The sequence below is a fragment of the Aedes albopictus genome, chromosome 2 (genome assembly GCF_035046485.1).
Source record: "Aedes albopictus strain Foshan chromosome 2, AalbF5, whole genome shotgun sequence".
NCBI lineage: Eukaryota > Metazoa > Arthropoda > Insecta > Diptera > Culicidae > Aedes > Aedes albopictus.
In genome coordinates this window covers 289985864-290013853 of record NC_085137.1, presented here as the reverse complement: position 1 = coordinate 290013853, position 27990 = coordinate 289985864, and the positions used below count along the sequence as shown (strand labels likewise).

Below are 27990 nucleotides of genomic sequence, written 5' to 3'. Positions count from 1 at the left end.
CCAGAAGGTTGCTGACAGCAGGGTCTCCACCTGCCCTGAGGGTTTGGAACATGCTAAATGTGCATGCGTGACCGCATGCTTGTCATATGCGGGGAGCATACCTCCGGAGGATCTTGTCCAGAGGATGTGTAGGGATGTGTTTGGCCAGAAGGCCGTTTCAACGGCTACCACCCACATCGTCTTGGAGTTACAGAGGCGGTAACGCGTGGAGTCGGAGAATGGCTAGTTCGGAAGCGATTCAAGAGGTTCAGGGTTCAGGGGTTCAGACCGTTGTCCTGCGATCGAAATTGACCCTTACAACGATTAAGTGGCCGCGGATAGAACATTCTGGTACGTTGCTGTCGTGGCGTTGGTCTACTGGGTTGGATCCGAGCCCGCGGTTGGAAAGGGTCCCGGTAAAGGCCAGGGCAGATGGAGGCCCTACTGTCAGCAACCTTCTAGTGCAACTGATAGGGCCTGAAAGGTGGTAATACCCTTGCCTGCAGCAGCTCAGATTGTGTTGCATGTAAACATCAGCTCTTGATGCTTACAAAATAGTTGGGTGCTGGCGTGGTGGTTGACCCTGCCCGCCTTCCGAGGACAAAATGAGTGGTGAGGACCACTAGGGAAACTGGCTAAGCGTCAGCATTCTATCTTGGTGGACTCTCAAATCATCGATGTTCATTGTTGCAGGCTACGCAGCTAACCTTAAGGATGCCGTGTGCACTGGCCCCTCTCAGAAGCAATGCCTTCTTGGTGGTTCCGGAGAGACGCCTTTAGTGTACTCCAGCAGTTCTCTAGATGGGTAACATCGAACTTTCTCTTGTCTGGCAACGCTGCCTCGGGATTCTGTACGTATATTGAGGTGTCATCCGGTTGCTTCAGACGCAAAAGGTTATACCGTGGCGGTTGCTGGTATAGTACATGAATGATGACGGAAAGTTTTGGGCGCAATTGGGCAACCACCAAGTAAGTGCTGACGTCGATAATGCCGTCGATCACTCTGTATTATAGGAAAGGTGTTATCGTGACAAGGGACACTGAAGAAAAATGTGTAAAGCCCCAGGAGGAGGAAGTGGCCTCATACATATCTGTTACGGTACTATGTATACAAATGATACAAAACACCGATAGGAATTTTGTGTGACAGTAGGATCACAAAGTTAGATGCGTCAAGAAATCCCATTTTAGCTGATTCAAACAATGTTTTCACTTGCCTTGGTATATGCTGGAACACAAACGAGTTATCCGAATCTATTATAATAAACAGGGGTCTCCGTGTGTATGGATACAGGTCTCCCGGGTAGAGACAATGTGGTTCTTTATAGCCGGCACTAGACTTGCCCCTCACCGCCAATCCTCCGTCGACTGCATCGCGTTTTACGCTCGTCGCCAAACCTCCTAACTCGTAACCATCTGAAAAACAAACAGTAAACGTCGTCTTAGAACCCCAACCACCGACTGTGTACGCTGTGACCATACAATCCTGTGGATGCTTCGTAGTCGAGAAACATCCGTCGGCTGACATGTACAATAGAAGAGCTCCACCTGGTGGCAGTTCTTTGAACCCACTCGACAGAAACACCATGAGCTGACTGAGCGATGGTTTGTAGAGCAGATATTTGTGTGGATTATCACGCATTCCTCGTCGGTCACCATTTTCCACGTAACCTGTAGAAGAAGTTATTCTATTAATATTCATCCAGAACGCTTTCAAATTTATCCTTACCTTTGGACCCTGGCACTCCGTAAGGTGGCATCCTGCTGGCTGCAGGACTGGCATCATGTGGTCCTCCGTGTGTCACCATTGGGTGCCCGGCTAGAGGATGCATAGATTCCGTTGGTTCCCTTTCCAGTGTTTGTAGCATTCTGTGAATGTGAAGTCGTTCAAATAACTGGTAAACTCCCTCGTCAACCCCCTTCGTTACTCACCTAAACATATCCATCGTCAGCTCGGAGAACTTGGCCTGCTCGCAGGCGGACCCCACGATTAGTATCTCCTGCAGACTGAGGGTCATGTGGGGCGTCCTCTCGCAGGGCGGCGTCGTCAGGGGACTCAACCTAGAACCAGAACCACTATCGGTCAACACACGTGGAGTCACTCTATTCTACAACGAAAGACGAATGGCCCGTGCTTTCGAATATTGGTGAACTCCATGGTGTATGACGGGTGTGAATGTCTGCGTTTGGGAGTGTTTTGGTGTGTTCTGTGTTAGGTGCTGTGCTGACTGAATGAATATGAAAGTCGTGTATGAAGTTGCTATCGAATGGGTGCATGAGCGATACAAATACATGAGAAAATGTGACACGGGAAAGGATAGAAGTGAGCATTTTTGACACAAAGCAAGAAAAGCGTCATCCGATGATCGGAACCATGACTGGCAATAAATGAATGAGCGATAAAAAAATGGGTGATCCTAACTTTGAATTATGTATTCTTAATCCACTGGGTTGGAGCTGCCTAACAACTTAGTGTTCTTTGAGCACTTCCATTTAACTAAGAGCTTTCAATTCCAATTGATCATTTTGCAGACAGAAACATACTATATATCCTACCTGTCAATTAGCATCTAAACCCGTCAAAATTGTTAACTCAAAAAATATTCAATAATAATATATTTTTATAGAGAGAAAGGTCTGCAGCTAAATACTTACATACAGGGTGTTAGGTTCCTGAGTGCAAACTTTTTAAAAAGTGATAGAGGACCATAAATGGTGAAAAAAATGTGCTACGCATATGGTCAAATCTCAACCGTTGCGTAGCTATTGAACGTTCCATGTTTTTGACTATTATTGCCTTAACTGGCTATAACATGAAAATGGTCAAACTTATCGCAGTTTTTTTACCCTTGTTTTCTATCAAAAGGCATCTTTCAATCGATTGGTTTAATTAAATTACTAAGTTTTCTAGAGCAAATGGCTCAAAAGTAGTGTGTTTTAATTTATTTTTGTCAATTATCTTTGAAAAATGCGTAATAAATTAAAATTCTTTCTTAGACAAAGTTGTGACCCCTGTTCTACTCTACAATTCGTTCTTTGACACCAAACTTCTGCTCTCATCGTTTTCTTGCAATTTCGAATTAAACGTGCGTCAGCTCCAGTGGCACAGTGCAAAAAAATAGTTACTAGTACAGTTACAAATTTATGATCTGTAATGCGATGTTTAAAACGAAATTGCAAGAAAACGATAAGAGGTAGAAGTCTGATGTGAAAGAACGAATTAGAGAGTGAAACAGGGGCCACAACATTGCCTAAGAAAGAATTTTAATTTATTACGCATTTTTCAATGATAATTAACAAAAACAAATTAAAACACACTACTTTTGAGTCATTTGCTCTAAAAAACTTAGTTATAACGATCCCTTAGTTCATGAACCACGTAGACCAAAATTTGGTCATCTCCGACACCCCCCCCCCCCCCCCCCCTCCCACTTGTACACTTTTGTCCATACAAAACTTTTGAAATTTGTATGGAGCGTAGACTTTGGCTTGACTGAACGCGACAAAGAACAAACCAATGATCTAAACCATATGCATTCACAACAAGGAACAACACAAAACTACACAATCAGAATTGTGAATCGAAAACTTAAACAGGTTTTAGGCTACGACAGTTCCACTGTAGCACAGTGATCATATCTTGTACCTCACTTGTTGAATTAGCCATCAAAAGATATGATCGAAGCAAGGAGGGGCCATGAAATAGTCAAATTCCGAAGATACTCTTCAACTGCTTGGATAAAAGTGTCAAGTATGCCTCTGTAGGAGTCAGAAAGTCCGAGGCCATCATATATGCGATCCAAAAGAGCCCTAAAAGCTAGCAGTCCTCGGGGGGGGCTTGAGAAGTTTAGTTGGAGTTTGAGGTGCTCTTGTAGCTTTTTTCTTGCTACCTTGTCGAATTTTTCTTTTCGAAGTATCCGGTCTTGATGTTCTCGCAAGTCAGCGTTTCGTCGAGGATCTTCACCTTCACCTCTACTTCTCGTGCTGGCACATAGACCGCGTATTCAACAGTAAACGCTTGGTATTGAGCAATTTCATTTGCTGCTTTGTAACTAGGTGCAGTTACACGCAGCTTGGACTGTTTCACTTGCGCCGGAAATAGACAACCCAAGGCCCAGGTGAAGATGCCTGGTAAAACCACGTTCGAGCAATTATCTTTAGGAGGCGTGTCGCCTCCATTTGAAACATCAATGCGGGAAAAAATCAACCGCAGAAGAGTAAAACGTCAATAAAACAGAAGCAAATCTTTGTAAATTCAATTTATAATGGAAGAAAAAAAAAACAAGCTGTGTCGACCCTGCCCGCCTTCCGAGGACAAAGAAAGTGGTAAGGCAATCGAGGAAATTAATTGGCAATCACCTTGGTGCCCACTCCAAAGAGCGTGTCATCGATATGAGTTGCTGCAAGGCTACGCAGCTCTATTTTAGGGTGTAATAGTGTGAAGTGCCGCGTAAATGTAGGGCTCTGGAAAGGCCAACCTCCCTAGTAATGGATGAAGCGTGGTCACTACTTACAATAACAGAGAGCATTGAGTCCCGCTATGGAAGAAGCTGCTTAACAGCTTGATATATGATCATCAACTTCGCTTCCTCAAAGATCAAAATCAGTAAAAACTTCAATCAGAGCTTGTTGAGGATCAGTAAGTCGATACTAGCGGCGCGTAAAGACCACGATTAGCTCATGTTTACGGTGGCAGCAACAGCGCCAATGAATCAGATTCAAATGCACCGCGGCGACTGCAATCGTGAAGCAGTCGCAGAGCTGGGGAAATGCAGTAGCACTCGATATTAACCCTGTGGATGTAGAAGAAGGTCAAGAATGCCAATACGACGGACCTCTGCCAGGTGTCTTGGAAAGTTGGAAAGTGTGCTTCTGAAGTGGCCGGACAGTGCCCAGTTGAAGTGAGAAGAGGGTTATGATCTTGCGTTAGACCGCAGCCATTACATATTACTGCGTGTCAGGGGGTGGACGCGCACTGGAGCCTAGTGGACAGGTGGAAGAAAAAGAGGAAGAAGTAAGGAGAGTTGGAGTTTTGGAGCCCTAGTCGAAGGAGAAGTAGGAGATTAGGTGTCAACCGTGACAAGGTTGACGCTTTCGTCATCAAGAACAATGACAAGCTCACTGATCTTGGAGCCAACGTACGCAGTATTCGACGTACTAGTCCCAGCGAAAAGATTCTCGAGCTCAAGAGGAACAATATTTGTAAGGCCGCTGCCTACAAGGGTATGGCGGAGGAGGCTCTTGACGACGATGTTTAGATGAGGGATCTCGCCCATTCGGTTCTACTTACGGCCTACTAGCCTTGAACCCAATAACACAACATCCAATAAATAAACAGTAAAATTCTTTTAACTACTATGGAAGACCTCAGAGAACACGTCAGAAAACGGGCTCTTTTTTAATATACCTCCAGGAAGATGTTCATCTAACTTTTAATCGGTTGTGATACCTATCATCCCTCTTGTTTAGTTGTCAAATTTAGCAGTAAGTTTCCAAATTATAAGAATCCTAACGACAAGATCTATGTATCTCGCAATGATTGTCACTAATTTGGGAGGTTTTTTTTAATAATTTAGATGAAAACGCTAATCACTTCATTCAGTATCACCATCATGCACGATACACTTTTAGCTATTGATCGATTATCAATTACCTATTGTAATATTTACATTTACTCGTGATGCACGACAAAACAAAAACTAGATGCACATGTTAAGGAGCAAACAATTTAGGTACGTTTTCCAAAAAGATAGCGGTTTTCGCACAGTTATTTAGGAACGATAACACAGGTTTACAAGTTTTCAACCAAGTAAGATTTTAGGTGTTTTTAAACACAGCCATGACTTCTTGACCAGCCACTCCAATCTTTATGTGTCAGCTTAGTTGGTCGAGAAACAACTGAGAAATATCAGTGGGCGTGAAGTGGGACACCCATGTACAAGAAGTTCTGGTTGTAGAATAGTACTGCATAAGAAAACGTCCATAAACTACGTTACGTAAAAATTGCGTTATGCCACTCTTTATTCTCCCAATGCATGGCGTAATTTATGGCCGTTTCCTTATTCTGTTTCTATGAATTCTGAAATGTAGCCTCTCACTTATAAACCTGTATTATATTATTAAAACGTGATAACTCTATTAGTTCAACGTTACAAAATCTACATCTATCGTTTTTGAAAAACTTCAAAAATTCTTTGCACCTTAATTCACTTGAACAAACACGACACACCATTCGAGCCTATTTGCTCAGCTTGGCATTTGTTGCACAACATTCATCATTACAGTTACCTACACCACCGGGCTTTCCATCGTATCCGAAGCAACATGGTGACGGCCGTTAATGACACACGTACTCATACAAATACAAAAGTATATCAATGAGAAATGTAAGGCTAAGATATGATGCTGGACGATCTGAACAACAAAATGATGCTCTTAAAAAAAGTTGTAAGAAAATGAGGCAAACGTCTACTGATGGCTGATTAGAGAGCGCGGAATATGTTGAGTGTTGACCACGTGAGATGAACTATGAACTATGGATGAGACAAATGGGCAGATGAATGAACGGGCCAATTTTCCACGTCTTAATCCTTAAATTATAACATCTTAAGCATATAAAACTGTACGAGCAAAGAAGCGTCCTACGCGGTAATATTTACAAACGACTTTTTGCTCGTACATCCTTAAAACTAAAATCCTTAAAACTAATTTGCTTCAGGGTGCACACGCATTAGAAAACGATAAATTATAAGGCTACTCAATAAAATCAAAAGAAAATCAGTTGTAGTAATCAATATAACAAAAAACGAAAAAAGTACTATAAAACGTACACTTTTGATATGGCAAACAAAGGTAGCGATAAACTAATTCACACGTTTTACAGTTTATGCAATTATATAGTTTCATTTAAGTGAAGTGTTCTGTAGTATAGATTGATAGGTATGTGGGTATAGAAGTATTGCAATGGCAAAACATAAAATTTAAGCATCAGAGCCACTATCGATCTGCAATCGATACACACCGATGAAACGCAAGAGCAATACAAAACACTACTATAAATTGTAATTATGGTAACGAAAGATAATAAAGCAACGATATTTACAAATAGATTGTGTTTTGATCTGTTATTTTTGGGCTACCTGTCGATAAGGGTAATAGAGTTCAACAAAGTAGAGAATAGCGAATTGTTGATTTTTCTGCCAATGGAGAAGCTGCTTTCATTTCAGAAAATGTTTTAGATAACTAGAAAGCAACTGCACTGTCAACTGAGAGTCTACTAATAAATAAGGTAAATAATCGAGAAGTTCAACCAGATATGATTTTCCATTCTTTAGGCAACGCATACATCTGAACCTGGCCAGAAAGCATTCTTAACAGGTTGAAAAAATGGTTGTTAAATCAGTCATATTTGTACAATTAAGTGTTCCAGGATTGCTCTAACCAAAGTATTAAAAACGCTCAAAATATTGCTTCGTTCACGGAATTCCCAATGTTCATATCTCATCAAGCGATGATATTTTTTTTTTTATTAATGTGTATTTTAACATATAGCTAATTCTACACTAATGCGTATTCCATGTTTCACACGAAATGCATTGAGAACATCTGCAAAGCCAGTCATATGCTTACTCTTTCCGATCACACCTACACTGAACGAAAATACCCGCCATGAATTGAATGATTTTTGCTTCATTCGAGCCCCATGCCTATTATCAGATAAGATTCGGATGATTTATATTCGATGCAGCTTCCTTCAAAATCAAAACAATGTGAATGACGATTATCCCAAAACAGGATGATTTTCATTACATTTTGAGAAGGAAATTAATGAATGATATTCATTTCTTTCTCGATTTAATTTGATGTGGGTTTGTTTTCAGTAAAAATTTGAACTGAATGAAAATAAAAACTCAATAAGGGGGCATCCATTTAGTACGTCACGCTAAAAATGGGAATTTTCAACCCCCCCTCCCCCTTCGTACGGGTTTTTCCTATACTTCACACATTGCTTGTCACAATTTTCAGAACCCCCCCTCCCCCCTCTAAGCGTGACGTACTTTATGGATGCCCCCTAAAGATACCCAAATATTGAACCATTTCATCAATTATTTATTCATACTACATATATTTAAATTTATTACATGCTATTCATATTTATTTGGATCCGGCATGAGTGCGAGGCAAAAATCGAAGCAAAATATCCTGTAAATCAATAAGAATTTATCAATTGGCCATGTTTAAAGTTCCTTTAATGAACAAACAAACAAAATATATGCCATTCTTACCTTTTGCGTTGTACATAATAAGAATATTTTCCGTTCCGATCTGAAACTCTGAAACACAACTGGCTAGCAAAACTTCTACTTCACCATACTGATTCAAACGAATGACAGATGTCGAACCGAGTGTCAAACTGAAACTGGATTATTTTCGATATAGGACACAGCCGGACATACTTTCAGTTGATTTTGAGATGATAATAAATATCAGCACACCCTAAGTAGAAAATCATTCATTGATTGTGTCAATTTTTATACAATAACAGGATGATTTTAATTCAGTAGAATGTAGTAAAATCGTTCTGCTGTGTGATCATTTAAAATTCGGATTCTGCGATTTTGAATCGTAATGAATGAAAAATCATTCTTTAAACGGCGGGGGTTTTCGTTCAGCGTAAGTTAACCGAGAGCATCATATCAGCTGTGCACGGAAAGGGCTAGGTGGCACTGGTGACCGATGGACGAAAAGATAAGCACGTTGAGGATCAAGAACCGATTCTTCAACTTTAGCAACGTGCACATCTCTCATATTCTGGAAGCAGTGATGATGAGAAAGGCGCATTCTTCGCGCAATTTGAATGCGAATACAAGCGCTGCCTAAGTCACGACGTCAAGATCATCACAGGAGACTTAAACGCTCAAATAAGCCAGGAGAAGGAATTCGCACCGTCAATTCTAAAGTGCAACGTCCAACAGACGATGAACAACAACGGCTCAACGACTGAATGGTAGCTCCTTTTCCGAAACATCCTCTATTATCGTTACACATAGATATTTGCCAATATACAACGTTCCGATTCATAGACGGCACTTCTCCTACATTATCGACGTCAGGACCTAACGTGCCGCTAACGTTGACTCAGACCACTACTGATGATGGTCAAGCTGCGCCCAAAACTCTCCGTCATCGACAATGTACCTACTGAGCTGACGACCACTACGGTGCGACATATAGCAAACAAAGCAACGGGATGTCGCCCCAGCATATTCGCAGAATCTCGAGGCAACGAGGCGATGATAGTGAGCTTGACGTGGCCCCTCTAGGAGAATGGAATAGAACTGCTGTGGCATTCTCAAGAAACACAACAGTTCTTCCAGGAGATCAATGCACTCCACAACGGCTGCGTTCTGCGAACTAAAATATGCATCCAACGTTTCCAGCAATCGGTACACTGCCCCATGTGAAGATGGCGATAGTTCCGCTAGCCAGCGTTGTGCAGTGCAGGACTGCACGAATGGGCAGCCTTGGGATGGCGAACTGGGTTGTCATGAGGAAGACCTTCGGCGCTTACGGCGGGTCAATGGCCAAAAGTTCGGGGTCAACGATCTCCACAAATATAAAGCCTGGTGGTTGCCATAGTGGTTTCTGCCTTTAGTAGTGTTGCGTGTAAGTACACGCTGCATTACACGAACACCACTTGAGTTACTGGTTGAAAATAGTAAACAAAGATCAGCTGTTCCCAGCAAAATCAAATGGGCATATTTTCAACCAGTAGATTTGCATTAGTGTTCGTGACACTGCGCTGCGAAACCACTATAGACGAGAGTCAAAAGTCAATAGAAGGAAAAACTTATTTGGAGAAAATTTTAGTTGAAGAAGTTAAAAAAAGTAGTTGAAAGCACGTAAAAGTGTAAAGGAAAGAGACAAGGAAAGAGTCACACCCGCCATCGTGTGATTCCCATTGTGTCCACAATGGGACACACATCACGGTTTATATTAAAACCAAACCTCGTGATTTCGGTGCGAACCATCATACCGCAGCGTTGAATCTACTCGATACAGTACATTCGATAACTGTTACGTGCTTACGTTTCACTTCATCGAATGAAATTCGATAACTGTAACATCTGACAGATGCCAAAAAACTGTCAGTTGCTACAGAATGCAGCCAATGTACATTTGAAAAACATCGCACTGCAGCAAAAGTGACAGCGAAAAAACATCGCTTTGTTGTTGACACTTTATTATTTATTTTAATGGATGATAGTGGTGCGATAACTGCAAAACTGTTGCCCTTAGTGGACTTTCAGTTAAAAAGCATTGCAGTTAAAGGATTTGCACCGAGCGAACGTCAACAGTATTCAATGTTGTGTCCCCTCAGCCCTGTACCCTAGATGACAAGCGAACACGCCAGCGAAATCCCAGGCTTTCCCAGTTGGGCCACGGATCACTAAAGATTCGAGTCCATCACCACGCTCGAGGGGCTCACGGGTTAGGCAGACGATCCTCAAGAGACTGCAGCCAACAGCAAAAGAAGAAAAGAAGGAAAATTGCTTACGGTAAGGAGATGTTGGACTATTGGACTAGCGAAAGTAGTGGCAGTGAAGGCGTGGCACACCCGAAGAAGTAACGAAGGAAGTAAAGGTAAGGGTAGTGTGGTAGTGGGAGGCGTCGTCTTGTGTTAAAGACGAACGCCAGGGAGCTAGGAAGAGAGAAGAGTGGAGGTTGAAAATAGAGTATCAAGAGGGAATTTCTTTAAGCCAATCCATAAGTGTTTCTTGTCGCGAAGTGTCACGAGCGTCTTGCCGACCCAGAGGCATGAAAAAGGGGGTCTTATCTTTGCTGGGACTCACACGACCCTTGCTCAGTTGAGGAATCTAGCGAAAGTGGAACGCACCTAACGTATAGTCTTTTTTTAAGTTTAATCTGTTTAGATGCAATACTAAACAGAATGAGGTAAATGCTACATGGCGGAGCAGGAACATTTTCAGACAAATAATCAAACACACATAATTCTAAAATTACCTGAAAGAATGGAAAATGCACGTCTGTCATCCAACTTCTACTTTATCCAGAAATGAAGACAATAAAACAAAAAAAATAACAAAACAGAAAAGAACAACAATACTCGGAAGCACGGGCCTAATCTATACTACATACTGTTCACTGGTGAACGACTAACCTGTGCGATAACACGATGGGATTCGTGTCCGCATGTAGTACCGCTACCGCCGCTTCCGCCTTGATGAATCCCTTGATCTCATCCAACACGAGTGACCATTCGAGCTGATCCTCGGGCTCGTAGCTAAAATTGGAAGCGACATTCATTACTACTGCTACAGCTACTCCACGGATACAGCTATACTCACGTTGTCGTGTATTCCTGTATTTGTCGCTCTAATTCAATAACTAATTCTCTCACTAGCTTCATCTTTTTCAACAATAAACAAACAACAATAAATCTAGCGTAGTAACGTAATTTCTTAACCATCAGATCCGGCCGGTCCTCCTTGATTGCCCGGGAGTAGTAAGCACGCCCTCTGATTGCCGCATAAAACGAATATGCTTCATTGAGATAATTTGTTTCACTCGTTCTAAGACTGTGTGGTGGTAGAAGATTAGAAAAATACACCATTAGTACCATTAGCCCTCGCTGACACCGCCCTCACACCACTTACTAGTAATGATAATAGAGTTGACCAATTTTACTAGCTATTTCACCGATTTGCCATCGCTTCAATCCGTACTTAGAATCTAGGACTAGCCTATGTTGCTGTTGAAACTTCCACAGTTTCGTGTACACGTCAAAAGTGCGCCCAAAGTACGCCTGCCACTGCCGGTGTCCGTATTGGGGGAGATCGCGCAGCCCGTTGAAGAGCTGCTTCGACTTCTCCAACAGGTGGCAGAACTCCAGTACTATTTTCCTATCCTGCTCTTCCGTTGAGGCCATTTTAACCATGCTTCATCAGATGTTCATTTGAAAGCTATCTGCGAATAGACAAACGATGTTCGCGATTAGGTTACAATGATTTGAAGAGATATTTAGACAATAATTTTCTACTAGATTTAACGCACTTTTGATGTTTCATTTTTCTTCTCTGCGGTTTAACATTATAACTCGGAATGGACAAGGTTGGTTGTTTAGGCTACCGTTTCTGAATCGTATGCAGGTCCTGAGGTCAATTCCCTTCTTCCTACGTTGTATCTTGCTTACTACTTTCTTCATCTCAGGCCTGTGCTCAGAAAAGGTAGTGAGCGAGGGGTTTTTCCTAATCTCTGCATTAGGCAGTGGAGCGTCTAGTATATGTAACTTTGGTAATGGGAGGTGAGGTGTTTAAACCCCAAAACCCCTCCTTGTGCACGTGCGTCATCTTATCTACGCAAATGTTCATAGCCATCGCTAGAACCAGAAACATGTTGAATTGGTAGTGTCCCTTGCCTCCAATGCCTCAATCACGTCTGCAAGTCATGCAACAAAAAAACTGCTCCACAACATGTCCTGTCCAGAGTAATCAACAACACAATCTATCACCTATCTTACGCCTGGTATTCGCTCATCAACGTGAACCCTCTGCCGCTCTGCCATTGCACAAAAATACTATTGACTGGTTTGCTGAATGTGATACACCGCGCGGCCTTTGTAATGTTCCAAACGCGCATTTGCACGAAATTCCACGCGGCAAATCCTTTTGGAAAGGAACAGCCGCACTTGAGGAAACGCCGCAATGTTATCTCCCATAAGAATGGAGTAAAAGGGGAGCAAAAAACGCGGCTGTTCCTTTCCTCAGGGATTTGCCGCGTGTACTTTTGGGCAAATGCGCCAATATGACATCCACATGCACTTGTACAGACCCCGTCCCGTGGGTAAGTGGAAGCAACCATCATTCTTTTCTCCTCTCCCACGTTGATAAACAACCTGATGAAGAAGATCATCAACAATCACACACACTGAAGACGCCTGTCGAAGTCGAATGCCGAGCGGCTGCGGAACGTCTGGCATGGTAAACATTGGCAATGCGATTCAGGCCTCTTGTAAGGTGCTTAAACCTCTTGCCATGCAACTCCGATCCCCACCTCCGCGAGCTACCGGCTGGGTTACGAGCAACCTTGGTCGTATGCTGACAAGGACGGGTGATTTGCTTCGGCAAACTTACTGGGTCGCTCCGGACAGTAAACCGGAAGGTTGGTATTAGGCCCTGCAAACCTTTACGGATCAAGGGCGTAACCAGCTTTTCGGTCAGAGGGGGGCAGCTTCTATATCTATACGCAAAACGATGAAATTGAGTATAATAACATTATATTCTAAAAGCGTTTTTTAGGTGCATCCCTTGAAAGATGATTGAAGAATTTCTAAAATTTCCGAAGGAACTCCTGAATGAATTTTTGAAGAGAACCTGAGAAGATTTTCTGATTTAGAGACGAACCAGCCAAGGGCTGAAAGTCTCTTAAATAAAGACAAATCAATCAAGAATTTCTGAAGAAATAATTTGAGGAATTCCCGGAACAATCCCTGGAAGGCTTCCTGGATTCCTACAGGAATGCCTGGAGGAAGCCCTGTAGAATCCCTGGAAGAAAGTCCCGTAGCAATCCCTGGAGAAGTTTCTGAAAATATACCTGGAAGAATTCCTGTATAAATTACACAGCGCAACATTTTTTTGTCTCAAGAGCAAACTTATGTGTCTCCGAAGGATTTTGGGCTGCTGAATCCGAATCCGGGCTCAGATTTGCTCTAACACGTCACAATTTTGAGCTATACCTCAATTTATAGGGCAAAATATGCGATTTTGGGCTTTTTTGACTGCAAGCCATTAAGCTTGGAAATGTTTTTTTTATGCAATCAAAAGGTTAATTGGTCAATTAACATCTAAATTAACGACTCATGCAAAATATTTCGTTTTACCTAATCAAATTTGAAAGATTTAAGCATTTTATGTTAGTATGAAAACTTGCATGCAACTTTTGGAGGGTGACTTGTATGGGAAATATCGTACCTAACATAAATCGCTTAAAACTATCAAATTCGATTTGGTAAAATGAAATATTTGGCATGAGTCGTTAATTTAGATGTTAATTGACCAATTAACCTTTTGGTTGCTTAAAAAAAATATTTCCTTGCTTAATGGCTTGCAGTCAAAAAAGCCCAAAATCGCATTTTTTTGCCCTATAAATTGAGGTATAGCTCAAAATTGTGACGTGTTAGAGCAAATCTGAGCTCGGATTCGGATTTAGCGGCCCAAAATCCTTCGGAGACACATAAGTTTGCACTTGAGACAGACCAAAAGTTATTTTTTGTTACGCTGTGTTATGGAACGAATACCTAGAGAAATATCTGAAGAGATCTTATGAGGAAATACTAGAAGAAATCCTAGATATCCTGACGTGATTCCTGAAAGAATTCTTGAATAAGACCCAACAGGAAATCTTGAAGCAATCCCTGGCAAATTAACTAGAGAAATCTCCAGAGGAATTCTGGGAGGAATTGCTGGAGAAATTTCTGATAATATCCCTTGAGAAATTCCAAGAGGATTTCCTGGAAGAACCCTTGGAGACATTTCTGGAGGATTCCCTGGAGGATAATTACCTGGAGGAACCCTTGAAGCAATTCCTGGGCGATTCTCTGAAGGAATTCCTGGAGGAATTTCTGGAGAAATCTCTGGAAAATTCCTGATAGTACGCCTGGAGAATTTCCTGGAAGAATCTCTGAAGAAATCCCTTATGGTTTTTCTGAAGAAATTCCTAGAGGAGTTGCTGACATAATTTCTGAAGGATGACCAGGAGCAATTCCTAGGAATTTCCTGGAGGAATTCCTGGAAAAAAAAATCCTGGGGTATTTCCTGCAGGAATTCCTGGAGGACTGCCTGGAGGAATTCCTAAAGGTAACCCGGTGAGAATTACTGGAGGTGGAGGAATCTCTAGAGGAATTCTTTGAAGAATTAATGAATGAATTTCAAGAGGAATCTCCAGAGAAATTCTGGGAAATTTCTATTTCTATGTCTGAAAAATCCCTTGAGAAATTTCTGGAGGAATTCCAGGAGAAATCTTCGATGGAATTCCTGAAGAAATCCCTGAGGAATCCTTGAAGAAATTTGTGGAGAAATCCCTGGAGGAATATCTGGAGGAATTCCAGGAAGTTCTCCTCCTGGAAGAATTTCTGAAGAAATCCTTAAAGATTACCCGGAAGAATCCTTGGAAAAACTTCTGGAGGATTTCCTGGAGGAATCTCTGAAGGATTTCCTGGAGGAATGCCTGAGAAAAATCCTTGGGAAATTCGTGGAGAAATGTATGTCTTCCCTAAAAAATGCCTGGTGGAATACCTGAAAAAATCCTGAGGGTATTTCTGAAGAATTTCTGAAAAAATTAAGGAGCAATTCCTGGATCAATTCCTTGAGAAATTACTGGACGAATTCCTGAAGAAATTCTTGGGGTAATTCCAGGAGAACTTCCTGGAGGAGTTCCTGAAGAAATTCCTGGATTAAATCCAGGTATTCACCTGGAGGAATTCCTGGAGGGTTTCCTTTGAGAAATGCTGCAGGAATCCTTGAAGGAGAAATTCTTGCAACAATTACTGGATGAATTTCTGAGGGAAACTCTAGAAGAACTCTGGAAAGAAATTTCTGTAAAAATCCCCTGAGAAATTCCTGGAGGAATTTCTGGAGAAATTTCTGGAGAAATTCTTGGAGAAATCGTTGAAATAATTTCTAAAGGGGTCCCTGGGGGAATTCTTGGAGAAATTAGTGGAGAAATCCCTGGAATAATCCCTGAAGAAGTTCCTGTGGGAATTTCAAGCGGAATTCCTAGAGGAATCCATGCAGCAATTCCTGGAGGAAAATCTGCAAGAATTCTCTAGAAGGTATCCTAGAGTAAATCCTGGAGGAATTGTTGAAGGAATCTCTGAGGAAATTCCGGCAGAAATTCCTCGAGGAGACCCTGGAAAAAAATTCTGGATGAAATCCTGTAGGAATGCCTGCGTGGATTTCTGAAGGAATCCCAGGGAAAATTCCTGATGCAATCTCAGAAGAAAGAAGAACTCCTGGAGGAACTCCTAGGGAATTCCTGGAGGAATTTCTGGAGGAACATCTGGGGGAATTCCTGGAGGAATCGCTGAAAAAAATCAAGGAAAAATCCTTGCAAGAATCGAAGGAGGAATCCCTGGAAGAATGCCCGGAAAATTTCCTGGAAGTATGCCCAGGAGAATTCCTGGTGGAGTTTTTGGAGAATGCCCTGAAGTAATTCCTGGAGAAATCTTTGGATGAATTCCTGTTGGAGTCTCTGGAAAAAATCCCTCTGGACGAATCCCTTGAAGATTTCCTGGATAAATTTCTGTATTGAATCCTGGTGGAATTCTTGGTAGAATCCCGGAAGCAATTTCTAGAAGAATCTCTAGCGGAATGTCTGGAGGAAGTCTGTAACCGTTTGGTTACAAATTGTTGATTTTTGTTTTGTAAAATGTTGTAAGTGTCGGACCCTTCACGTTTCTTGTGTAAAAGCAGTAGAGTACCACAGTAGTGATAGGGTCCCGTACCGCTGTACTATGTTGTCTGCTACCAATGTTGGAACATGGCCAAGATAAGCGGTAGCAAAAATCAGTAGAATGAGGGAATATGGGAGAACAAAATTTAAACGGCCATTGCTTAAAATTGGCAGATTATAAAATCAGGCGTCCGTGCGCTGAGACGTGCTTTGAAAGTGCAGTGAATTAAGTGGAGTGAACTTTGAACACCCCCCCCCCCCCCCCCCCTCCTTCCCGTACTAACAAGAGCTAGGATTATGGGGGAAATACCGTTCAGGTAAATTTGTTACTGCACATTGCACAGCGATTGGTATTTAAAACGTCCCGTCCTTTAGGACCTCTTTGTATTGGACCTCAAGGTTTCCGTCCAGCACACGGCTCGGCCCGCGGAACCGGGAACGGTTCCCGCGCCTAACCGTTAAGGATTTCGTCCTCCAAGAAGGACCATCTCGGGCAAAACCCTAAACGCAAAGGAGATTCATTGGTTAGTCCACGGCCGGCGATTGCGTCCAAGAGGGAAGACGCCTGCATCCTCACCCCCACCCCTCCCCAGCAACGCCCGCTGGTCCCGTCGGCCGAGTACCGGCCTAGACACCGCTCGCCTTGCCATCCGGCGAGATTTCCGGCCGCACAGCTGGACAGGAGTCGCTGTGTCGGCCAATGAACCCACCCTCAACACAGCAGCGGTATGTACCGGTACCACCAACATTAGAATAGGCCACACATAACAAATTAACACAGATTTTATACACAGAACAACACGCACACGCCACGAGTAAACACTTTTTTTCTTTACTTTTGTCGAACAGTACTTGAGCAATAAGGGAAATAAAGTTAATGTAAGCAATAAAAAAAGGATTCCACCGTCTTCATCTGGGCTGCAAAAACTTATTTAATGCTAAACTACATATTTTTTGTGAAGGGGGGGGGGCTAAAATGTGGGGGCGCTTAAAATGTGGGGGCCCTGGCTTAGATCCAGCCCAGAATTCAGGACCAATGAAGTCATGTGATGCTCCAGTGCGAGGTAACTCATCAGCCATTTCATTTCCAGTGAAGGAAGAATAGTCAGGAACCCATGCAATGTGAACAGCGTTTGCCGAATACATCTCTTCAATTTCAGTTCGACCAGCGATAACTAACTTCGATCTAGAGTTGGCCTAAAGAAGTGCTTAAATAGTAACCTGGCTATCTGAACAGAAGTATATTACTTTACCCATTACGTGCTGCAGGAGTGCTGATTGCACAATGCACTCCGCACATAAGAGCAAAGATTTCGGCCCGAAGAACGGTGCAGTGTCCATCGAGTGAGTAAGACTGATGTAGCCTCAGCTCACGAGAGTGGACACCAGCACCGGCTCGACCTTCGAGAAGGGAGCCATCAGTGTGACACACGATGCCGTCTGAAATACTTATCTCCAGATGTCCAGATGTCCAATCCTCCCATGAAGGAATGTCGTGGAAAATTACAAGCAAATGTAAGATTACTTGAAGCAAGGACAACTTTGTCCCAAATCACTAAAATTGAAACAACGAGGTGATGTATTGCGGTTCACAGGAATTTTCTTTAATACACCGAGTTTCAATAGGCGGTAAGTGCAAGACAGTCCTTCTTGTTTAAGCTAAGTTTCCAGATCCCAAGTAGAGCGCTCATGTAAAATTCCTCTTTTTTCCGCAAGTAATTTTAATAACTGATCTATATGGGGAGAAATGTCATTTTTCCTTACGGAATAATAACACGGACTATTTTTCTGCGCAGAAAAGTGGCAGCTCCATTTGATTTGCACGGGAGGCGTTACGAGCGTTACACTTTACACTCCTTACTTGCCAGCTGCGAACTGCTCAAGTAATTTTGATACGGAATCATTACTTGGCCATTACTTGTCCTATCTTTTTGCACAGTACGTACGAAGTGGAAACTAGCCTTTAGGATGAATATGTAGTGGACGTCAAAGAGAACTTTGAGCGCCGCCGTGGGAGTTGAAGAGATGGCTCCAAACATCGCCATTAGGCACATTCTTTGGAGATGGCCTAGTTTTGATTGGATTGTTCTCACTACGCCCTTTTGCCACCACACAAGACATCCATGAGCCAATATTGGTGGAACAACAGTTATGTAAATCCATTTGATATACTTGGGTTTAAGACCCCAATATTTACCAAAGGTTCGCCGGCATTACTGGAAGGCCATACAAGCCTGTTTGATTTTGAACTCAATGTGAGGTGTCCAAGAAAGCTTAGAATCAAGAATGAATTCAACGTACTTTACCTCTTCAGTCACATCAATTTCAAGATCAAAGAGACGCAAAGGTCGAACGTCATTACGATTTCACCTTTTGGTGAAAAGAACAATAGAAGTTCCACTCGGATGTACCGGAAGGTCACATTGGCAACACCAACCCTCAACTACCTGAAGAGAGCTTTGCAACAGGTCGAAAATGGGGCTGATGCTCATACCAACTAACAATGTTATGTGGTCGTCTGCAAATACACAAGTAGGAAAACCACTATTATTGAGTTGCCTCAATAGCGTATCTGCTACGAGATTCCTCAAAAGTGGTGACCAGGGGAGTTTCCTCATCGCTGCTTGACGCAACATCGAGAATAGAATATTGCTTTTCAACATTTGATAAATCAAATTGGAAATCATTGGAGATATACCATGACACCTTAAAACTTCCAGTATGGCATCGAAAGGAACATTATCAAAAGTTCCCTGGATATCTTAGAAAACACCTAAACAAAAATTGATTTGAGTGAATGCTTTCTCAATATCGTAAACAACCTTGTGTATAAATATTGGTAAGCATGTTGGTTTGCATGAAGAGGAATGTTAGCCAAATGAGCATCACAGATGTGATAATCGACAATGCGTTCTAAGCATTTCACTGCCGTGTGCAGCATAGTTGTCCCATGTTTTGACGATTTTGACTTTTTATCACCAAAAGGTCTATTTTTGCGTATACTTGCAGAATCTACTCTCGGTTAGTATACTTTGTTCAGAAACTCCATGAAAACAACATCAAATCAATTTGTCCCATGTTCAGTTTTCTCATCATAAGTTGTCCCATGTTAAATTTTGTAGCATAAACTGTTCCATGTTCATTTTTTTTTTTTTTCAATTTATACTCATAAAAAGCTATCCCAGAATCTCTTAGGGATTCCTGAACATTCTCCGGAAATCCTAATATCATTTGTAAAATTCAACATGAGTCAGCTTATGGTGCAAAACTAGACATGGGACAGCTTATGATGAAAATTACAACATGGGACAGCTTATGCTGAACATCTCACATGACATGGGACAGCTTATGCCGAGAAAATCCCGAAAATTCCTAGGTCTGAATAGGTCTGAAACTTAATAGTAATATCCCACCAAGATTTAGAAATATACCCTGTAGCAAAACTGCAAGCAAGTAGATTTTTCAAAACATGTTAGAAATAATCAAATCACTTCTGAAGCAAAATAGGATGTACGCTATCTGTTCCAGATGATTTGAAAGAAGCAAAGCCATTTAGTGCCTACTCGATCGAATCTATAGTTACGCTACTCCAAGCCAAGGCCAGAGAATCATAACTACAATAAAAGACATCAGGTTCATCCGAAATGTAATATCCACACATCCGGAGAAGTGTGTGCTCAATAAGCATACCAGAACTTCCTCACCCCGTACGAAGTGAAATCCTCATTTGGAAAACAAAGTTTGGTCAATCGCAAATCCTGAGATTTCACAAGGATTTTCTTCCACTAACTGACTTTAATCAAACTGGAAACACTCGTACAAAGATTTTTTCTAGCCAGATCGTTCAGCAGACCGAAAAGTTTTCTGGTAAGCCCTGCGAATCGACCTGAAAGCCTCCGATCAAGTCGAACGTCGTCTGCTCCCACTCTTTCTACATAGTTTCATGAGCTTAGCAAGACCAGAATTCCACCAAGGAGTTTCCCTATCAGGTATTATTAGGTCGGCTGCAGAAGCACGTTCTCCTCCATTTGGGAGATTTGTGCCATCGCCATGAACACGAGCCTATTCATCATTTACCTGACGGAGAAGGGAAGGGAAAAGGATAGGACAGGGGAAAAAAACAGGTAATGGAATAGGATCGTCATACATGCAAAAGCGTACCTCAATGGGTTCACATAGCGTCCTGAAAAGGACACTGTAATAAGGCGTTACCCTTGTTGATTTCACACACTGCAGAGCGCAAACTTTTTTCTAAAATGTGCATGATGACGGACATAGTAGTATCAACGGCATCTAAATCACTTGGAGTGTCAATAGTTGGTGAGTATCTATGAAATTTGGCCGCAACTAAATTAGTGAAGATATTCCAGTTGGTTGATTAAAACTCTTTACAATCACAGTACAAGAAAAAAGAACAAAAACAATAAAACCAGATCGGTATCGATTGGAAAACGCCAAAGACGAGGATACACCGAATACACTATGTAAATCGTATAGTGTGAAACCATATAGGTGAAAATTTAAACTATGCAATCAATAGCCAGACCATCTTACGTAGTCTTCCACCCAAAGTAAACTAGTTTGTGGGAGGTTATCAAGCCGATTTCGTTAACGGCCACTCGACAACGAACCAGATCTTCACCGTGTGGCAAATCCTCCAAAAATGCCACAAATATCAGGTCCAAACGCACACCCTGTTCATCGACTTCAAGGCGGCATACAACCGTGTCGACCACACAGAGATATGGAAAATCATGGACGAGAACTGCTTTTGCTCTGGAAAGCTCACTAGACTGATGAAAGCGACGATGGACGGGTGTAAAAAACTACATAAGAGTTTCGGGCGATTAGTCGAGTACGTTTGGAATTCACCAAGGACTACGACAAAGTTAACTATGACGATTGACTCTCATGCCTGCTGTTAAATACCGCCCTGGAAGGTGTCATGCGACGAGCCAGGCTCAACAGCCAAGGCACGATTTTTACGAAATCCGACCAATTTGTCTGTTTTGCGGATGACATGGACTGTACGTACATCACCCTGAAACGTGAAGCATTAAATGTTGGGCTGATGGAGAACGCGTTGAAAACAAAGTACATGTTGGCGGCATACGGAGGAGCCGCGAACGACAGGGCAAGCCTAGACTTTGTCTACATCACGACAAAACAACATACAGAACAACGACAGACAACAAAGTTAGCCGTGACATGCGAAGGCGCATCATCAGTACCGTAAACCGGGGTCAAATTGATCAGCGGGGTGAAATTGATCATTTGGGTACTACATTGTAATTGCATACCAGGAACTTCTAAGCGTCGCAATGATCTCAAACTTCTTACCTCATCTAGTTCGTAGATATCTAGAGATGAGCTTAGACTTTTATTTATTTTGAAAAATGTTAGTTTTGCCTTATTTTTTATGAATTTGCAAAGTATTTCTCACTTAGCTGAAATCATTGCTTCTAAACAATCAATTGCCACTAGAACTTCCTGTAATTTTTTTTTGGTTAAACATTTTTGTGGAGCCTTGGTTAAAAGATATGAAGCTATTCTGAATATGAATAAGTTAAAAAAAAGTTCTTTTTTGACGAAAAAGTCATTTACAGTTGACTCTCTACATCTCGATATTGCAGGGACCATCGAGATAGGGAGAGATCGAATTCAAGAACCAATTTGTAATACACACTAGATTGAAAAATCGTCCGTTACTATGAAAAACCGTCAACAAACAGATATCACCTCGCCTTCCCAGAATTTTTTGCGCCTAGAAAAGAGATCTAGCAACCTGTTAAAACGGGCATATCGACATATGGAAAGAAAACCTAGAACAAAAACGAACGAGTTCGCATCGAGATAGAGAGATATCGAGATAATGAGATATCGACATGTAGAAAGGTAAAATGTATGCAGATTGAAGGGACCGTGGAAACCATCGAGATAGGGAGAGATATCGAGATGTAGAACATCGACATGTGGAGAGTCGACTGTATTGTAATAGAAATCACTGATTTCAAAGAAGATTGCCTACCTTTAGGCGTTAAGGGGGAAATTTCAAAATTTTATTTTGTATTTTAAGCGTCAAATTCACTAGATGTAAGAGCTTTGACGCGGTATTCGGGTTTAGAAGAGCAAAATTAAGTGGATAAGGATTTTTATCTTTTTAACCGATGATAAATTGTATACTGATCAATTTCGCCCCAAAGTGGCATCTTCAATTTTTTGATTTTTGAAGTAATTTAACTAAAAGTTTAAATTTGTTGAACAAAATTCTGTCACATGATTTCATGGAGATCCACTGGGTACTGATTTTACAGAAATTCTTTTGGCAATATTTGAATTGTCACTAATGTTATCCACAAAAGTTGTTTCAAAGTGATCAATTTGACCCCGGATTAAGGTACCATGTACCATATAAAAAACGCTGATTAGACCGGTGACTCTCTACAAGCACGAGACCTGGACTATGCTCGAGGAGAACATTCAAATACTCAAAGTGTTCGTTTTTAGGACCATATTTAGTGGTGGGCAGGAGAACGATGTGCGGCAGCGAAGAATGACCCACAAGCTTGCTGCACTCTACGGCAAACCTAGCATCTCGAAGGTGGCAAAAGCTGGAAGGATACGATGGGCCTGGGAAGTTGTGAGAATGCCGGACAACTACCCAGCAAAGTTGGTGTACACGCTACTGATCGGGTTGGTACAAGAAGGCGTGGAGCGCAGAGCGCACCAGGTGGATCGTGATCTGACAAGCATTATTGGGTGTGACCGAGGATGCAGAGCGTCAGCTACGAAGATGATTTATCCCTTCTTAAATGCAAAATTGGTAACATTATTGGTCAAGAAAGTTATTGTTGAGCAATGAATTCTTATCACAAAATATTGCACATGTCGGAATTTGCAAGACACCCCAAAAAGTTCAGATTGATCAGATTCAGCCACCTGTAGTCACCTACCCATTAGCACAGTTTCATTATACTTCTGATGCTGTATGCTCTTCTTATATGTACCTACTGATTATCGGGTTATTTGAGTTCATACACGAACTTAACTCCACTTATCATCTCACTGTCCTGTAATACCGTATTCATGTGGTCTTCTTTCGATTAAAAAGCTGCCTGTTCGGTTACAAACCTCGGTTCACTGTCACTCAAAAGCACGTGTGTAAAACAGTCGATCAAGCACCGCTACTCAGCTATTTTTGGGCACTGCTGTTTTCATTTCACTGTTGAAAACGGAACTAATAAGAAATATACCACCAAAATATTGATTTCTGTTTATGAACTGATTTCCATGTGTCGTCGTCGCCGTCGTTGGTGCTATAATGATTGTGATGGGCACACACATCCCTACTCATACAGTCGCACTGGCCTTCAGCAGCCCGATACGCGACGACACGTCGTGTGAAAGGATACACCACCATGCTGCTCTGAACAGAACCACCACCACGGGGCAAATTTTACATTCACACAAAGGGCTCCTTGCTCTACTGCTGGTGCTACTGCTTCTGCTGATGTACGGAGGTTGTGGAAAATCTGGATCCTGCATTGCAACTGCAGATCAATGCAAAGTTAATTTTTACACGATTTTTTTATTATTCCAATTGTCGACGTTTGTAAACCAACAAATATAGTTGCCTTATCCTTAGGCGTTTCAATTACTGCTATTATAGGCATCTATCCATATTCTGTGGGTAACGATTCGATACTGGAAGCAAATTTTCACATCTGCATAGCTACTCACAATGAGTTGAAAGACTTAACAAAGAATTTACTCGAAATTATACACAAACAGGGCAAATAATCGAAATCTAACTCGCCACTCATCACTTTTCGTTGAAAATCTTACATTTTCCACAAAATTTCAAACATCCACGCGAAAATCCATTTTGACCCACAAGCAAAATCCAGCTCCAATCCCCAAGGTATGGTTCACTGTCGCGAGGAAAATTTTCCTCCCCGATATGTCGCGAAAGTAAAATTCGATTTTTTTTCCCCGAGAAAACACTTACAGCGAATTAATTTCTACGCGAACGCATTTACTCGACCGTACGCCTAGCTTTAAAAGTAGTTTTAATTCGGTTAAACTAGTTTAAATAGTACTTTTTTAATAATTTTAAGGCAAAATCTATATTACTAGATTTGAGTGAAAAAACTCGAAAACATTATGGCGAAAAGATTCCGAGATTGGCCGTCAGGCGTCGCCAGCATCACCAGGCGCTTTTCATTTCAACCCCTCACACTCTCTCATACACACACATCCTTCGAAGGGATGTAGGATTTTCTCAACCACATGCTTATTTTCCGCAACACCTCATCAACCCCCTGCTGCAGTTGCATGGCTACCGTTAGCTCACCCTTATGATATCTTGTGTAAACCACGCGGAGGGTACAAAACACGCGCTTTACTGGTGGTTGGCAGTCCATTCATGATTTTACGTTTTTCGGAGGGGTGGTGGAAGGCAACGTTTGGCAACTCAGCTGTGAGAACGTAAAATGCATGTGAAGAACATTCTCTCTTTCAGTTCTGTTTGACAGCGACGATAGATGCACGAAATTGTCATCCGTGCAACCAGGTCTGGGCTTGACCAACGATGATAAAATTTCAGAATTTTTTATTTCTTTTTTATTTATTATTTTTTTAATTTGTCAACATATGATTTTCCGAACTTTAGAGGAATTCCAAGGTAATATGCTGGTTAATTGCCAGCTTCCCGGTGGCTACCCCTAGCACACAGAATCATATATCGATAATAATAATAATAATAATGAAGTCACCAGCTGCCAAAACGGTGAGTCAATAAGGAGAGCGTTCAACATAGCTCTGGTCCTCACAAGTTCCTACCTCATGCTTCCACGGGTCAAGCGATGACAAAGACCGCCAGCTAAGAGTTGTGTGCTTAGCTGGTAGTGCAGCCTGGGCACTGTTGTCCTTCTGACTTCAGCTAGATTGAGGAGGTACGATCCGAGTGTCTGTTCACCAAGGTGGTGCGGCTCAAACAGCGTCTGTTCTGGCATCCAGCGGCTGAGTAAGAAACGCTGCACCACGCCCAGCTAGATCCAAGGTGGTAGCCCCATCAACGTGGTCGTCCTAGTGTTGGTTGGGACGTTAAACAGAACTGGCACGATGGCCCTCCGGCGAGACAGGAGTGTTGGCGTAGGCCCAATAAGCCACCCGTAAAAATCCCCATTGCGAATAACATAGGAGAAAATACGACTCGATACAATCGGCAAGACCCACGCGACGAAATGAGGACTACGATTGGAAACTTGGAACATGGAATTGCAAGTCACTAGGTTTCGCAGGATGTGACAGGATAATTTACGACGAACTACATCCCCGCAACTTCGACATCGTGGCGTTGCAGCAACTTTGTTGGACTGGACAGAAAGTGTGGGAAAGCGGGAATCGAGCGGCTACCTTCTACCAAAGCTGTTGCACCACCAATTAACTGGGAACAGGATTTATGGTGTTGAGCAAGATGCGACAACGTGTGATCGGGTGGCAGCCGATCAACGCAAGGATGTGCGTGTTGAGAGTTAAGGGTCGTTTCTTCAACTACAGCATCATTAACGTCCACTGCCCACACGAAGGGAGACCTGACCTGATGACGAGAAAGAAGCGTTCTACGCGCAGTTAGAGCAAACATACGACGGTTGCTCGCCACGTGACGTGAAAATCGTTGTCGGCGACATGAACGCGCAGGTAGGAAGGGAGGAAATGTACAGACCGGTAATCGGGCGAAACAGCCTGCACGCCGTATCGAATGATAACGGCCAATGATGCGTAAACTGTGCAGCCTCCCGTGGTATGGTAGTCCGAAGCACCTTCTTCCCCCGCAAAGATATCCACAAAGCCACCTGGAGATCACCCGACCAACAAACAGAAAATCAAATCGACCACGTTCTAATCGACGGTAAATTCTTCTCGGATATAACCAATGTCCGCACATACCGCAGTGCGAATATAGATTCGGACCACTACTTAGTCGCTGTATGCATGCGCTCAAAACTTTCGACAGTTATCACCACGCGTCGAATTCGAACGCCGCGGCTCAACATCGAGCAGCTGCGTAACGTAGAAGTGGCTCAAGACTACGCGCAGCAGTTAGCAGTGGCCCTACCAACGGAAGAGCAGCTTCGTGCAGCTACACTTGAAGATGGCTGGAGGGACATCCGATCCGCCATAGGTAGTACCTCGGCTACAGCACTAGGCTTCGCGACTCCGAATCACAGAAACGACTGGTACGACGGCGAATGTGAACAGTTGAAAAACGAGAAGAATGCAGCATGGGCGAGAATGCTGCAACACCGTACGAGAGCGAATGAGGCACGTTACAAACAGGCGCGGAACAGGCAGAACTCAGTCTTCCGGATGAAGAAGCGCCAGCAGGAAGAACGAGATCGTGAAGCGATGGAAGAGCTGTACCGCGCTAAGGACACACGAAAGTTCTACGAGAAGCTGAACCGCTCGCGCAGAGGCTTTGTGCCACAGGCCGACATGTGCCGAGATAATCACGGGAATATTCTCACGAGCGAGCGTGAGGTGGCGGCACTATTACGATGAGCACCTCAATGGCGACGTTGCAAGTACCGAAGGTGGCGTCGTAACTGATCTTGGAGTATGTGCACAGGACGAAAGACTTCCGGCCCCTGACCTCCAAGAGATTGAGGAGGAGGTTGGCCGGTTGAAAAACAACAAAGCCGCTGGAGCAGATCAACTACCAAGCGAGCTTCTAAAATACGGTGGAGAAACACTGGTGAGAGCACTACACTGGGTCATTACCAAGATTTGGGAGGAGGAAGTATTACCGGAGGAATGGATGGAAGGTATCGTGTGTCCCATCTACTAAAAGGGCGACAAGTTGGATTGCGGGAACTACCGCGCGATCACACTACTGAGCGCTGCCTACTCTCTCAAATTTTATGCCGCCGTCTATCACCGATTGCAAGAGAGTTAGTGGGGCAATATCAGGCTGGATTTATGGGTGAACGCGCTTCAACGGACCAGATGTTCGCCATCCGCCAGGTGTTGCAGAAATGCCGCGAATACAACGTGCCCACACATCACTTGATCATCGATTTCAAATCGGCGTATGATACAATCGCTCGAGAACAGTTATGGCAGATTATGCACGAATACGGATTCCCGGATAAACTGATACGATTGAACAAGGCGGCGATGGATCGAGTGATGTGCGTAGTTCGAGTATCAGGGACACTCTCGAGTCCCTTCGAATCTCGCAGAGGGTTACGGCAAGGTGATGGTCTTTCGTGCTTGCCGTTCAACATTGCTTTGGAGGGTGTAATATGGAGAGCGGTAATAAACACGAGTGGGACGATTTTCACGAAGTCCGTTCAGCTGCTTGGTTTCGCCGATGATATTGATATTATTGCTTGTAAATTTGAGACGATGGCGGAAACGTACATCCGACTAAAGAGTGAAGCCAGGCGAATCGGATTAGTCATTAATGTGTCGAAGACAAAGTACATGATGGCAAAGGGCTCCAGGGAGGAATAACCGCGCCCGCCACCCCGAATTCAT

At 42.8% G+C, this 27990-nt stretch overlaps 1 protein-coding gene across 2 annotated transcripts in view; it reads right to left on the bottom strand.

Annotated features, from left to right (window-relative positions):
* Positions 1 to 25003, bottom strand: part of LOC115266546 (protein SCAI) — a 29207-nt gene extending 4204 nt beyond the window's left edge. The window contains exons 1-8 of one of the 2 annotated variants that reach the window (XM_029872828.2): positions 24458 to 25003; positions 11658 to 11967; positions 11349 to 11579; positions 11162 to 11284; positions 1912 to 2055; positions 1709 to 1848; positions 1462 to 1650; positions 1197 to 1395 (exon numbers count right to left, since the gene is read on the bottom strand). In XM_029872828.2, coding sequence (XP_029728688.1) covers positions 1197 to 1395; positions 1462 to 1650; positions 1709 to 1848; positions 1912 to 2055; positions 11162 to 11284; positions 11349 to 11579; positions 11658 to 11938 — 1307 coding nt within the window. In that variant the 5' untranslated portion in view covers positions 11939 to 11967; positions 24458 to 25003. The remainder of the gene's footprint in view (positions 1 to 1196; positions 1396 to 1461; positions 1651 to 1708; positions 1849 to 1911; positions 2056 to 11161; positions 11285 to 11348; positions 11580 to 11657; positions 11968 to 24457) is intronic. The other variant, XM_029872829.2, reaches the window with a different exon arrangement.
* Between the last annotated feature and the right edge of the window lie 2987 nt (positions 25004 to 27990).